Source organism: Sabethes cyaneus, chromosome 3, assembly GCF_943734655.1.
Source record: "Sabethes cyaneus chromosome 3, idSabCyanKW18_F2, whole genome shotgun sequence".
NCBI classification, from domain to species: domain Eukaryota; kingdom Metazoa; phylum Arthropoda; class Insecta; order Diptera; family Culicidae; genus Sabethes; species Sabethes cyaneus.
The window spans coordinates 244,404,928-244,421,091 of NC_071355.1; the positions used below are offsets into that span (position 1 = coordinate 244,404,928).

General features: G+C 41.6%; 2 protein-coding genes across 2 annotated transcripts in view; both read right to left on the reverse strand.

Moving 5' to 3' along the window:
- Positions 1-3,680: 3,680 nt before the first annotated feature.
- Positions 3,681-12,047, reverse strand: LOC128741004 (uncharacterized). The gene is made up of 3 exons (XM_053836579.1): positions 11,905-12,047; positions 4,221-5,172; positions 3,681-4,166 (listed from the first exon to the last, which is right to left on the reverse strand). Exons 1-3 carry the CDS (start codon positions 12,045-12,047, stop codon positions 3,681-3,683), a joined length of 1,581 nt encoding a protein of 526 aa, XP_053692554.1.
- The window catches only part of LOC128741631 (beta-1,4-glucuronyltransferase 1), a 202,217-nt gene continuing 195,716 nt past the window's right edge, over positions 9,664-16,164 (reverse strand). The window contains exon 11 of the mRNA XM_053837586.1: positions 9,664-12,446. Within this exon, the coding sequence (XP_053693561.1) occupies positions 12,249-12,446 (198 nt within the window). The 3' untranslated portion in view covers positions 9,664-12,248. The remainder of the gene's footprint in view (positions 12,447-16,164) is intronic.

Consider the following 16,164-nt stretch of genomic DNA (forward strand, 5'->3'; position numbering starts at 1 on the left):
CGTAGTTTTCGGCAACTGGCAGGTTGCTTAACTACCGAATGTTTAACCGAGAAGGGCGGTTTTGTTACGACATATAAAGCGTCGGTAGTTTTAAGCGCACATGTACTGCTTATAGGTAATGTTCCGAGTCGATATTCGCACCCCGCAGTGAGCGTACGTTGGTGATGTTCTAGAAAAACCGGCCCTCGATGAGAATACGGTCGATTTGGTTCGATGTTCGTTGGTCAGGTGATCTCCAGGTGGCTTTGTGGATATCTTTGTGGGAAAAGAAAGTGCTTCTGAACACCAAGTCTCGGGAAGCTGCAAAGTTGGCGTTTTATCCTCAACACGCACATCCTCTCGTTGATCGCTTTCCAGTCCATTACGCGAACCTGCATTTTGCCCAACACTATGAAACCCGTTCCCAGCTCGTTGGTCGTTTCACCACTCTGAAAAAATTGGGCTTTACCGCCACGGATCCTCCACACCTTCTGGCCTTTGCGACAGATCTCCTACAGTGCAACGATGCCAAACTTTCGGGGTTCTAACTGATCGAGCAGCACCCAGTCGCCACCAACCAAATTAAGCGATCTGCAGTTCCAGGTACCAAGTCTCCATTCAATGACCTTATTTTGTCGCCTTTGTCCATGCCGAATGTTCCGAGTAACGAAGAGCTGCACAGTTGGGAATTTTCACAGACTATGAGAGATATAAAACGATGTCGGTTATATTGTTATTCAAAGGCACACTCATGAAAAATATACTTGTGCTACAGTTTTAGCTTAGTGTGGTGTTATTCTGCATATTTTTTATGTAAACCAAAATATTTCGAAGGGGGGGGGGGGTCAAGGCCCCCAGTCCCTCACCCCCTGGCTACATGGCTGCCATCATGAATACTTTCACCGCGAATTGTCCATCAATTCAACGGTTCGCAGTTTGCTAAGATATACACTGTTGGAATGAAACACTCAGATACCTTCTAGGTTCTGTAAGCTAGGTGTTTCTTCAACAGGCTCAAAAATAGGTCTACTTGGATAATTACAGAACATTCAACACAAAATAAAACATGAGGTCAAGCAAGGTTAAAAAACTCCAGCGTCACATTTTACGAAAGTATTTAGACTTACCGAAGGCTGCGCGACTCCAAAATGCGTTGTTCAAAGACCTAACTAACTAAAGGATTAAATGGATGTTACCATCTTGAAAGCCAACTACTCAATACTGCTTGTAAATCGTTTACGGTTTACGGAGGCTTCTAACAACTTAGCTCTTCTAAACCAGTGAAGCCGCCAAGTGCGGAAGGCATTCTGCCCAGCTTCTTATTGAAAACGAACTGACGGAATCCTGATGTCCGAAATCATCAACGTGTTTCAACCTAATTTCTAGGAACATATCACGTAGACTTGGTAAAAAATCAAAAAAAGTTCTCATACTTTCCTAAGGCTTCCTGTCTTCCTACTTGCAGTACAGAGTCGGGGCGGCTAATGCTATATGAAGAACTAGTCTCTACTGACTCGATCCTCGTCTGGTTTCTCGTCGCTAATACGTCTTGACACACGCAAATTCGCTTCAACTAAGTCGTGGCTATCTAGCAAATTAAGCCCGTTCATTTCTGGTACCGGCGAGGTTCTTGCAGAGAACCGATTTCGTCGTCGTGTGTTCGCATTCTTGTGACCTGGCCGGCCTTCCATAGTTTCCCGAATTTCACAAGACGGCACACCACTTGCTCCAGGATATCCGTAGAATGAATCTTGTTTTACGCCCTAGTGGAGATAGACGACGTAACGATCGTTGATCTGGGAGAGCATCTTGTAAGTGTCGTTGATGAGCATAATGACACAGTAATTACAACATCAATCCGGCCGAGCGCATCTTGCTCCATTCATCTTCGAAGGTCGAAAGAGGGCGGCTTTGTCGCAGGGTGTTTACCGTCTATAACTTTGAGCACACACGTACTGCTACTAGGTGATGATCAATATCCGCGCCGATCTCCAATACCCACAAACACCAGATGAACGTGCATCGTCTTCGACAGCGCTCACCCATCGGGCGCGAGGTTTGTCTCGGAGTCTACGGCCTCTTCCTGGTTCTCTGCTGAAAATTGGCTGCGTTTCGACGGGTATTCTGGCCACGAGCCCAGCCCACCGCAGCCAGCGATATTGTACTACCTTCACTATGTCAGCATATTTGTGTACAGCTCGTGATCCATGCATCTGCGTCACACTCCGTTTTCCATATTGCCACCAAGTACGGATCTCAGAATTTTACACTCAAAAACCCCAAGCACTCGTCGATCAGCTACCTTTAGCGTCCATGATTCGTGTCCGTAAAGGGCCTCTTATTCAGCAACTCCGATCCCTACCTACTCGTGGTACTAGCCGGGCTAACAGCAACCTTGGTGGATATCGGCAAACCATCCCAAAGAAAGCCAACGTCGCATGCTGACAGGGAAGGAGGGCTCTTTTGAGCTTCGTTGGTCCTCCGGCGAGACAGGGGGTTCTTCGATATATTGAAGAGCCTGCAAGTTCGACGTCGTAGCGCTGCAGGAGGTATGCTTGAAGAGCTCAACGGTACGTACGTTCAGGGATGAACATACCATCGACCAGAGCTGCGGCAACACACACATGCTGGGTACAGCTTTTATAGTGATGGGTAAGATGCGGAAACGGATGTTTCGAATGTGCAGGTTGAGAATCAAGTGTCGGATGTTCAACATAAGCATCATCAATGTGCACAGCCCTCACCTCAAAAGTACCGATGACGACAAGGATGAATTCTACGCGCAGTTGGAGCATGAATTCGACCGCTGCCCAAAACATGATACCAAGATCGTCATCGGGGATTTCTATGCTCAGGTCGACCAGGAGGAGGAACACCACCCGCTGATTGGAGGGTTCAGCGCACACCAGCTAACCAATTAAATGGGCCTAAGAAATTGGGCCGTAAATAGTACCTTCTTCCAGTACAGACTCCTAGACAAGTACAGCCGGAGGTCACCAAATGAGACAGAATCACAAATCGATCATGTTTTGATCGACTGTCTGCACATCTCAGACCTTATCGACGTCCGATCCTATCGAAGCGCTAACCCTGACTCGCACCACTATCTCATTGATGATTAGGACGCCAACCTCCAGAACCGCCAGAACAACAACCAGAACAACCGCCAGAAGTAATGGGATGTTCTTCTACGAAAACGTACTCGGTTACTTTGGATTTGAAGTGGTAAAATTCGTACTCCTGTAGTTCTTTCCTAGCTTTTGTTACTTCTGAGACATGCTCCTAGAATCAGATTCCAAAATTTCTTTTTGTTTGTCCGAAATAAATCTTATCACAGTCACTACATAAAATTTTGTTCAATTTATCGATAGGATCTTTTGTGGACCCTAATTGTTGGATTTCTTTTGGGAAATCTTAAGAGAAAGGCGTTGAGGTTATATTGCCGTTTCTTTAAGCTAGAATATTGGTTTTATTTTTTATCTTCAGTGTATAAATGAGTACTTACAATTTAGTCTCCACAAATCACGCAAATCCAACAATAAATCCAAAATAATATATACGTACTTCAATCAATTTAATAATTTTAAGAAAGCTACGCTGAGCTCCTAACCACGTTAATTGACGTTTTTAGTTTAACCCTTTTCCTTCAGTTCCCTATGCTATCCATCCGTCACCTGTCACCGTTGACGTTGACAGTGGTGCTAGGTCGGCCGAGTGATTACCGCGTCGTTGGCTGCGTCCTCAACATTCCCCGACCCGTAACGCTGAACTTCCGGTTTCGCTTTACCAGTTGCTTCCACAGTCAGCACCGCCAGCTTCGAAACTGGCCGACGTAGCAACCCAGTTGATGTTTGTACCCAAGCTTGACGTATCGTTCCGTCGCGTCCTGGAATAACGGACGCAATCCGACCTCGGATCCAACCGTTGCGAGTTCCTTCGTCCACAATAACCACCAGGTCTCCTATTTTCAGCGGCTCTGCCTCCTCGTGCCATTTGGAACGATGCGCGATTACGGGCAAGTATTCCCGAATCCACCTCGTCCAAAACTGGTCGATCAGTTGCCTCGCCAAATCCCAATTGGTTCGCGCAGCTCGATCGGCTTCTGTTAACGTCTTCGGCGGTTGAACCACTCCTTTGGAGCTCAGAAGAATGAAGTGGTTAGGAGTGAGTGCATCGGGATCGCTAGGCTACACCGAGACGAACGTTAAAGGTCGTGAGTTCACGATCGACTCGGCTTCTACGAGAATCGTCAATAGCGTCTCGTCGTCAGGATTCCGTGAACTGGATAGGCTGTTGAGCGCGGTTTTGACACTCCGCACTAATCGCTCCCAAATCCCTCCGAAGTGTGGAGCTGAGGGTGGGTTGAAAACCCATTTAGTGTTCGCATTGGTGAACGTTTCGGCCAATTTTTGATGCATGTCTTCGATTTCTGCTCGCAACTCACGACTAGCACCCTGGGAATTTGTACCGTTGTCGGTGTAGATTTCACACGGTGCCCCTCGGCGTGCGATGAACCGACGGATCGCCAGCTTGCAGGACTCCGATGACAATGTATAGGATACTTCCAGGTGGACAGCTCGTATGGACAAGCAAGTAAATAGAACTACCCACCTCTTTACGACGCTACGCCCAATTCGAACTTGTACTGGTCCAAAATAATCGATCCCGACAAACGAAAAAGGGCGCAGGTATGGAGTGAGGCGAGATGTAAGCAGAGGCGCCATCCTTGGAACAAACGGCTTCGCCTTTTCGATCTTGCAGTATTGGCAGTTCTTAGCAGTCCGTTCGACGACTGTACACAACCTCGACACGTGGAACCGCTGCTTGAGCTCGTTTACAACAGTTTCGCGGTTTCCGTGTAAGAACTTGCGATGGTACGCATCTATGACCAAATCCGTCAGACGGTGCTCTCGCGGCAGGACTATCGGGTATTTAAAATCGTAGGTTGCATACGGTGCCATGCACAAGCGGCTGTTTACGCGTAGAACTCCTCGGTCGTCCAGAAACGGAGAAAGTCTGTAGATTTTGCTGGTTTTCTCTATCACCTTGTTTGAACCACCAGCTTTCAGCGCTGCTACTTCATCTGGGTACGTTTCTGCCTGCACCGAGGACCACAAATAGTTCTCAGCCCATTCAAGCTCTTCCTGGGTCAGATGTCTCTCTGAATTCCGTTGCAGGTTCCGGCGCCGATGCCTTGTGTTGGAGAGAAAGCGTTTAACATAGCCCACACATCTTAACAACCGTTGCCACTTCGAAAACCTGCTGAAGTCTATCAATTGCTCTCTTGCGATCTCTCGATGCACCATACTGGGTCGTAGTTCTTCGGCACTTGCTTCTGTCCCCTCCGGCGATACTTTCGGCTACTGTTCTTCGGGAAGATGGAGGAAATCTGGAGCCCGAAACCACGAGCTGTCCATCTCCAACTGAGGACCCTTGCCCCACTTCGTCGCTTGATCTGCAGCGTTCAGCGTGTTTGGAGCTGGTTATTTCTTCTGGTGTAGACAATATACATCCCATATTTTTTAAATTTTGTATGAAACTGATGTGTTAAACCACTATCATACACTAGCCACTCTTTTCAGATCTTCTGCTATAGGGGTTATAACCATTTAACCTGGCAATCTTGAAAATATATCTCAATTCAGTATCTTGTCTTTCCTTACTCAGTGGAAAGGTTTCCACACGATGAATCGTGTGGTGGAAAGTGGCCATTTTGTTTTGAAATGAGTGGTTGGACGTGATAGGTATCACTCGTTTCGTATTAGTGGGTTTACTATGAATTTCGAAATCAAATTTTATGGAATTTCTTATGACAACAACCTCTAAGAATGCAAGTCTATTGTTCTGTTCTTTTTAAATATAAAATTAATATCTCTGTGGACGTTATTGAGTATGTTAAAGAGAGTACCAAAGTCCTCTTGTTTTAAAATACAAAATATGTCTTCCACATACAGTCAACCAAAAAAGTATTCGGACAGCAGCGCATAAAATTTTCTTTTAGAAATTTTGCACAGTATTTTTGCAAAGAATGGTAACACATATTTTTTAAAACAATGTTTAACTAAAGCATATTTATATGCACAACGAAACTTCGGGGAAAAGCTTTCCGTTTTGAAGATAGGGTACATACAGTTTGAATTCCTCAAAAATGCAGCCAAAAAAGTATTCGGACAGTTGACTATTAGTTGAAACAAATGTCCTTTCTCGCTCAACTACTACCTTGTAGGACCATTTACATTCTTGATGACCTGTTTTAATCTGTTTGGGATAAAATTAACAATTTTTCAAATATCCCTCTGTGAATTGCTGACCATTTCTTTACAAGAGCTCGGTTTAAGTCATTGTGATAAGAAATCGAATGATTTCTCATTTAGAAATAAAATTATCTAAAAAGATGTTCAAAAGGGTTCAAATCTAGACTGAATACTGATGTTTCGATAGCTCTAGGACAATTGTATGGTGCCTACCGCTTACAATTATCGACAGTATGTTTAGTTTCAACATCCCGGTACAATATGTATGTACCGCACAATTACAATTTTGCTTTAATTTCACCTAAAATTGTTCAGATAATTGAGTTTACACTTAGTTCTATCCAAAAATATATATCTTTGGCGCCTCGGAGCTTTCCAAGCACCCCAACAAGGTATGACATCAACAACCCTTATGCAAGAATAACTAAAAGAGAAGAATTACAAGCGAAAAATCACTCGTCAGCAAGTAAACAAGCAATGCGGTTAATGTCATACCTTGTTGGGATGCTTGGAAAGCTCCGAGGTAGCAAAGATATATATTTTTGGATAGAACTAAGTGTAAACTCAATTATCTGAACAATTTTAGGTGAAATTAAAGCAAAATTGTAATTGTGCGGTACATACATATTGTACGGGGATACAATTGTCCTAGAGCTATCGAAACATCAGTATTCAGTCTAGATTTGAACCCTTTTGAACATCTTTTTAGATAATTTTATTTCTAAATGAGAAATCATTCGATTTCTTATCACAATGACTTAAACCGAGCTCTTGTAAAAAAATGGTCAGCAATACACAGAGGGATATTTGAAAAATTGTTAATTTTATCCCAAACAGATTAAAACAGGTCATCAAGATTGTAAATGGTCCTACGAGGTACTAGATGAGCGAGAAAGGACATTTGTTTCAACTAATAGTTAACTGTCCGAATACTTTTTTGGCTGCATTTTTGAGGAATTCAAACTATATGTACCCTATCTTCAAAACGGAAAGCTTTTCCTCGAATTTTTGTTGTGCATCTAAATATGCTTTAGTTAAACATTGTTTTAAAAAATATGTGTTACCATTCTTTGCAAAAATACTGTGCAAAATTACTACAAGAAAATTTTATGCGCTGCTGTCCGAATACTTTTTTGGTTGACTGTATCTCCACCAGCGATCTGGAAAAAACATTCATTTCCTTTAATTTGTTTTCTATATTTGCCATAAATAGCTCTCATAAGAAAGATGATAGAGGGTTCCCCGTTGGGGCTCCCTTCATCTGCTTATAAAAAGTTAGTTAGATACTGAAGAAGGTCTCACGTCGAAATCGAAATACGATCTTCGGTGGCGTACAGGAGAACGGAGTATGCAGGCGGAGGTTGAACCATGAACTCGCCCAGCTCTATGGTGAATCCAGTATCCAAAAACTGGACGGATACGATGGGTGTTTGCGAGATCTAGCGTAGAGTACTCCGAGGTGTCCGAGGAATTAAGGAGCGGTAGCCCACAACCGAGTTTACTGGAGAAACCTTGTCCAACAGGTTTTGTCTTAGCACGGCAAGCCGCTTAGGTAAGTAAATAATTTTACATTTACAATTAACCTTGAACTATTTAAAAACAAGTGTCCACTTGATAAAACAAAAAATTTTTATTCAAGGTATACTCGAGTGCTTTGTATGCCAAGGATACGTTCCGCGTAAAACAAAAATCACGTAATCGTGCACGCAAAATAAACCACACGTTCTTTCCACGTGAAAAATCACGTAAATTTCTCTACAGGGAGTTACGTGACTTTCAGTTGAACATTATTGGAAAATACAATGACATCTATCTGATTTCCATGTAAATGCACGCATACTAATGCAAACTACGTTAAATTCACGTAAATAGTACGGGAAAAGTTAGATGGAAAATAATCACATAACTTTTCACGTAATTTCGACGTGAAAATTATTTTGAGTGTGTAAGAATAGTCGGGTAAAAAACAAACCGAGTAAAAATTTACTCCAGTGTACATAAAAACTTTTGAAACATGACATTTTCTATTGACCTGTTTTAACAAAAAAAAATAGCACTAGGAGTCCGGCAATTCCGGCCCATTTCTGTAAAATTTCACGAAAATTCACTTCAGCGTAAATTTCAATCCACGAAATTTGCACGAGCCTGTTTTTCATAATGTACGTGAACTAGGGAGGTGGTTCAAGAAGACAACGGGACATCATTGGGGTGAAAAGCAACTGCACTGTGACCGTAACTTTCACAATTACTCAGAATTTAACTTTAAGCACTTGAAAAAAATTTAGAAGAAAAAAAAATAGATTGGAACTTACAAGTCGGTTAATGGCTCTCTGTTATAATTATGACCTACACGGAAGAAGATACGAACGGTAATGATTCATTATCCGGTGCGTCAAGAAAAAAATACTGAACGCAGATAGAGTGACAATCAATCGAATCAAATAACAGCTCCAAGGTTTGATAAGATAATTGATAATGAGCCCATTCTTAGACGAAAGTGTGAAAGCGTGAACACATGCAAAGGAAATAAAGATTACCGGCTAAGTACCTATCCAAAGAAATTTTCACTGCACAAATTGTTTTAACTTCGTTTTCTCTAACAAGTTTTATCTTATGGTTTATCACTTTGTTGGAACAATTCGATGATTTCGTACGCACTATTATTTTACACTCTTTTTGACTGTTTATTTCTTATATCTAGGTACTACCGTGCACCGTCATACAACGAATATTACGATCAAAAATACACTCCTTCACTCAAGCTGAAACCAAGTTTGACGTTCGCCCGAACGCATGGCCTACTATGACTGAAAATCACTACCGTTGATGTTTGTGTTTTCCGAAATTATCAAACACTGACCAATTCAAATGATAAGATATTGTCAAACTCTAACATAACGTGACCCAACTGAGTCTTCGAAAATGCATGTGTATGTGTACTGAGGAAATGATTTTCCAATTTTTTGCTAAATTTGCCATTACTAGCTACCTTCTTGGTAAAAGATAATCCAGGCGCTTTTATCTCCAAGTCGCCGATAAAACAAAACCCTTTCGAAATCTATCATTGCTTAACCGCTCCCGGTGCAAAGATAATAGTTGTTGATTCACACCGGAAAGCCACTGCTCCCTGCCTGCATGGCGCTTACCGCAGTCAGTGCAACCCGCACAGGTACCCGCACAGGTGCAATTGAACGATTCGACACGTATGACAAATGCTCCGAAAACAAAATCAAACCTTCCTCAGGCAGGCCAGACAAGTAAGTAGGTTTAGAGATAACAAAAAAATTTCCGACAAAAAAATAACAAATGATAACAGAGGCAGTTGCTGACTTGCCCACTTACACGGGTTTGCTTCTCAACTTTTCTACTTGTATTTGTTTGTTGCCCTTCAATTAATGGGAAAGGAAAACGATGCTGCTTTTCTCTATTGAAATTAAATACATTTATTTTCCAGGGTTTGCTCTTGGTAGTCGCTCACCTAAAAAGAGTTGGGCGTTTTGTGTTGTGTTTTTGTTCGACTTCTTAAGATTAGTGTTTTAGTTTGTTTTTTTATTTTTTCTCACTATTTTCACAGATATTTTCATCATTTTTTTTTAGTTTTGTTTATTTTCATACTAGTAGTGTGTTCTTTTATGGGTGGTGGAGACACTTCTTTTTTTTTGTTATGTCTCTCAACTAGAGTGTAATCGTGATGTCTAATGATAGATCTCGCGCTTGTATGAATTCGTTTCAACGAAGGAAAAACAGTAAAACAGACACTCGAATCCGACGGAAATGGTCTGCTGGTTAGCGCTAGCTCCGCTGGATAAAGTAATAAATAAGTCTTACGTAAGGTTTTCTTTCCTTGCTTCGGTAGCTAAACTTATTGGGTAATTTTGCTGGATATGAAATATTCTGTACTTTCTAGAAAATCCCTCTATTGATATTTGGACGCTCACGCCGTTTGACTGGTTAATCCTTTAGCCTTCTTCGTGTAACCTGCTCTTCTTGCGATGCAGCATCATCAGTTTAGATCTACGCTTTAGTAACTATACAGTGTTGTCTGTCAGTGTTTAGAATTCTACCTCAAACAACGAAAAAAAATGCTAGTTAACTATAATTTAAAACTTCTACTAGAACTTTTTTGCGCTTAGTGACTGTTGTTACTACAGTTATCGAATTATTTTACCTGACTCGTATAGTTGAACACTAACACAAGCAAAACAAAACTATCACCTTTCTTCGTAACTTTTAGCTTAAACTTAAACGAAGACGTGATGAAAACTAAACTTAATAGCGTCTAATATGATACAGTAGTGTTGTAATACGGTTTTAAATGAGCACTTGTTTTTTTTTTTCTTTTGTTCTAGGGGGGACGGGAAGGCCACGCCCCCTATAAATAATACTAGCATCAAACAAATCTTTAAAGGTTTGAGGATCGCTTCGTTCGCTGGTTAACAGCCTATTTACAAATAAAATGACAGTTGTTTGGCTAAACGAATAATGCGGTTATCTTTGCTCGATTCGATTCATGCTTGCGAGTAGGGTTCTCTTGTCAATGAGAACGAGAGAGTTGGTGTGAATGGATACTTCATGAGATTATGACCGGTTGAATTGTGATATTTCTTAAATCTAGCGCGAATAGAATGTTTTTCTTCGAGTATTATTCTCTCTTGCTCGAAATTCTCTGTTACAAAATGTGTTTTAATGTATTTTCCTTTAAACTTTTTCCAATACAATAAGGCACTCATCTCAGAAAAACGGGAAAGTTTTTGGATAACGAAGAATTTCCGGGTAGATTTTCTGTGTGCAATAGGAGAAGGCGAATCAAAAAGTTGTTTGTTGTTTCCTGGTTGACTCTCTGAGACTCTGTTGAATTGCTTGAATGAAGACACGCTTTTGAAGCCGTCATGAAACAATTTTTGTTCATCATCTTGAAACCAGCCGACTGAAGCAGTCAACCCCAAATCAACGTCCGATAACGATAAGGAAGGAAGGCAGTTTCCTAGTACGGTTGAATATGTGCAACTTTGGCTACTACTGACTGAATTTTCCATTAATTTATTGAAACAGAAATGTGCTGAGCCTGAAAGGCTCGCACAGTCCTTAGTATAATAGCGAAACATCCAATACGAATCACCAAATGGTAACACTTATTTTCATTTTTTCTCTTCTGCTCTAGTAAATTTGGGTGTATTGTGTGTAATCATGTTGCGTTTGTTTAGTGTAATTCCTAACATATTTCTTTCTCTCAGTGTAAAAGTTGTTAAAAAATATCCAACTCTATCTTGCTTCGCTTATTTCATCCGATATTCTCATTCTAGCAGGAAAACGGTACCTCTTGTGAAGCGTGTCTCTTGTCTGTGCCTATACAAATGTTCACTTGTTTATTTTTCGTCCCTTAAATTGTTTTACGACAGCGAAAAGCATTTAGCTTAACCTTCCTAACTTCCACCTAACACTAGAAAGCATGTTTTACGACAATACGGTATATCACTTTTCAGCTTACATATCTAAGACTCGCATTATTCATCCGCTCGTTCCTGATAGTTTCTCTCTAAAACGATTACGATTACATTCAATCCACAACTAACCTCGCCGTTTTTCCGAACCGCGCATTCATTCGTCCTTACACGTGTAGGTAGTAAAAAAAAAACAAACAGAAGGAAACCAATTCCTTCGCTTCGCTTACCGTCGCCTTACGTATCCCTTCCGTTTGCCCTTCTTCCGGCGGCTGCTGACGTGCGGCCGCTCGCGAAAGTTCAGCAGAAAACCCGACCCGGCCGTGGCCAGCAAGGAGGACGAGGAAAGCAAAGACGACGAAGGCCCGGACATCCCCGAAACGTCGTCCGGTTTGAAACCAACCCCACCACCACCACCACCGAAAGTACTAAAAGCGAGCTCCCGGCTGCTACCATTATCGTTGCTGCTGCGGTTGCTCGTCGTGATACCTCCTGCTGCAATGCCGCCACCACCACCACCACCCGTTCGCTTACGGCTACGGTCCTTATACTATTGGGTCGGTTTCCCCTTCAACTATACAGCACAGCCTTTCCGGGTGCCGTACATGACCTGCAGCTCCGGGTAGATGATCTTCTTGATCAGCTGGTTCGTCTTGGCGGCCAGCATGGCCCGCTTCGGGTCCTTCTTCAGCACCTTGATGCCCGGCTTGTGCACCAGGAACGCATTGTCCAGGATGTGGAAATCGTAGTCCAGCACGCAGAGGGCGTAACCCTGATGGGGGAGGGAGAGAAAAAGAAAAACATCGATTGAGATAACATTCGCCGTCAATAATCAACGAATAATTAAATAATTATTTAAAGGCTGCCGGCCCTAAGTTAGCATTAATCATAAAAAACAGGTGATAAAAATTTCATTCTAAAAATGGGCAGAAAATGTATATTTTTTGAATGGGGATAACTTGTAAAAATCAAAAATCCTAAAAACTTTAAATTCAAAATGACCCATCGAGGAACGACGCTGATCTAACAAGTCAGTCGTCGCATGTTTGGAACTCGACTGGGAGAGACTATAAGAGTACAATAAATTTGGCATTGATTTGAAACGAATGTATCACCCAGCTCTACGCGCACTCGCGAATAACAAGCCTTCTTCAAATACAATTCTACTGGTTCAATCGCTCCACTCATCCATACTTCTAATACTGTAAAACACGGTACTCCGCCACCAGTTTTAAATAAACGAAATCTTGTCGGCAGCATCCTAACCACTAATCTTCGGTTGCATTACCAAAACGTTCGTGGGTTTCGAACTAAAATTACCAGTGTTCTTTTGCCGGAAATCGAGTATATTGATCGCGAACAGGTTCGTAAATCAGGTTTACTTCGCCCTCCGAATTTTCCAGGCGGCACAGAAGTCGCAAGTCGTTTCCGATCTGGTGGTGCCATCTATTGAAGAGAACTGTTTTTGTCGCACTGTCTTCCGGCATTCTTACGACGTGTTCGCTCCACCGTAGCTTACCGACTTTCGTCATGGTTATTCTGACTTTTCATCTCGATGCACTATACTATGTGTAAACTAGCCGTAGCTTACCGACTTTCGTCATGGTTATTCTGACTTTTCATCTCGATGCACTATACTATGTGTAAACCTGCCGTAAGACTGGTCGTAAGAAAAACTGTCAAATATCTTCAAATTTTTGTCAACAACTAGCGCATTTAATGACCCTGGTTGAAATTCTCCGACGTCTTTGTTAAACAAACAATTCTCGCGTAACTTTTCAAAAGGACCTAGGTAACAATGAGAGATTGTCTTTGTGCCTCTTCTCTTTCACCTCCCACAGCAATGCAAATACATTTTAAAACACCGGCTCTGTATGAATCGGTTGCTAGAGTCATTCTCTAGCTAAACGTGAGGAAAATTTTTGTTGGGATGCAATTCTGCCGCCGAAATAATCAGAAGAGAGGGACGTCAAAGAAAGTCTCTCAACTTCTGAGTCAGTCACTTAGGTTCTTCTGAAAAGTTACGCGAGAATTGCTCGTTTTGTTTCTCCCCAGAGAATAATTCCGAAACCTCTTGGTTAAACATTCACCTTTGGAAGCTAAAAAACACCTTTCTTCGAACATCGCACGGAGTATTCACGCTATTCATCAACTTACGGATTGTACTGCAGATTGCGCAAAGTTTAAAAGTTATTAGATATTTCTCACAATTGGTGTTCTATTTTTTTAATATGCTCTAACCAGCTCCGTCTTAAATTCCTTTCCACTTTAACTAAAATACGAGACAATATCGCGAGATCTGTTGAGATTTCTTCCTCAGCGTTAGTTTTATGGCGCACAAGCTTTGGCATAAAAACGACGGCTGTGTTTGACGGCAAAATTTTGATCGACGAAACTGATTCCTCTATGAACGCTCAGTTCAAATGGGTGAATACTCCATCGTGTACTGGCAGCCCAAGGAGGGTGTTTTCAAGCTGCGGAACGTTTGTTCTGCATGTTGGAAGCGGCTCAAAACAGCGTCTGATCTACATGTTAAACGCGGCTGATCATCGTCCTCGTGGCAGTATAGGATACTATACTGTGCAGTGATATGAAATCAATACGCTACGATCGAGGAACAAGAAAATTCAGACCGAAACAGTCCTGTCGGAATCACCGTTAAGCATTCCTTCGGGAGGGAGGAAGTGTCTGAGCATTCAACTAATCTTGGCAACTACTCCAACAGCTACCAGGAACTAAGTTAGCAATACTCGGCCTACCTATTTGATTGTGGATTAACCCTAGTTTATGCTATATCTAATCCTGATGTAGAATGTGTTCTAGCCAGTACTGCGAAGCCCACACTGGTTGGCACGTTTAATTTTCACACACACGCACACGCGTAGGGGATTGTCCCCTGTTGTGAAACGGCCCCGGTTGTGAAACACCCGTAGTTTTTAACTTTTTTATTATCCTAGTGCTGTCAAGTTACTGCCAACGTCTAGTCACATAGTAGTATAACTTTTGAGCAAACAATGGTCAAACTTCAACATTTACAATGCTTTGTAGGAAACGTGTTTGAAAAAACACCCAAAAAAGTTTTTTCGCATGTTTTGCAATTGATTATTTTGTGTACCAAATGGAATAAAAAAGGTCATGTAAAGGCATATAAGCTTAGTATTGGACCTCTATTTCATCACACAAACAAATTTTAGGAAAAATAATTGACTTAAAAATTATTATATAACTAGCTGACCCGACAAACTTCGTATTGCCACAAATTAACCTGTGTTGTACATAAATCATGAAACTCGGATGATCTTTGTCACTATCTCGAGTTTTGCAAGCCCCCCAGTGGGCGGCGCTTCCGACGGCGGGTCACCGGCAACACTCGCGACCGGCTCGTCCTGAATGATCTAGTGTTACTATAGATAGTTTTTGTGGTCTTGTTATTGATTAATGTTTTATGGAAGAGTCTCGAATTTCTCGAGTTGGATTAGTTTTTGAGTTTCGCAAAAATTTCTGTTTTATTTGTATGAGAGTCCATATCCCCCTACCACAGGGGTGAGAGGTCTCTATCATAAAATAAATTCAAGACTCAAAAATCTTCTACATGCTAAATTTGGTTCCATTTGCTTGATTAGTACTCAAATTATAAGGAAATTTGTATTTCATTTGTATGGGAGCCCACCCTCTTAAAAGGGAAAGGGGTCGTAATACACCACAGAAAAAAAATTCTGCCATCTAAAACTCTCACATGCCAAATTTGGTTCCATTTGCTTGATTAGTTCTAAAGTTATGAGTAAATTTGTATTTCGTTTGAATGGGAGCCCCCCCCCCCCTCCTAAAAAGGTAAGAAGTCCTAATTCATAATGGGAAAAATGGTTGCCTCCAAAAACACCCACATGCCAAATATGGTTCCATTTGCTTGATTAGTTCTCGAATTATGAGGAAATTTGTATTTCATTTGTGTAGAAGCCCTCCCTCTTGAAGTGTGGAAGGATCCTAATTCACCGTAGAAAATATTTTTGCCTCCAAAAACCTCCACATGCCGAATTTGGTTCTATTTGCTTGATTAGTTCTCGAGTTATGGGGAAATTTGTATTTCATTTGTATTGGAGCCCCCCCTCCTAATGTGGGAAGAGGTCCTAATTCATCACAGAAAAAATTCTTGCCTCCAAAAACACCTACACGCCAAATTTGGTTCCATTTGCTGGATTAGTTCTCGAGTTATGAGGAAATTTGTATTTCGTTTGTATAGGACCCCCCCTCCTAAAGTGGGGAAGGGTCCCAATTCATCATTGAAAAAAAAATTGTCTCCAAAAACACACATATGCCAAATTTGGTTCAATTCGCTTGATTAGTTCTCGAGTTATGAGGAAATTTGTATTTCATTTGTACAGGAGCCCCCCCTCTTAGAGTGGGGAGGGGTCCTAATTCACCGTAGAAAATTTTCCTGCCCTCGAAAACCTTCACATGCCAAATTTGGTTCCATTTGCTTGATTAGTTCT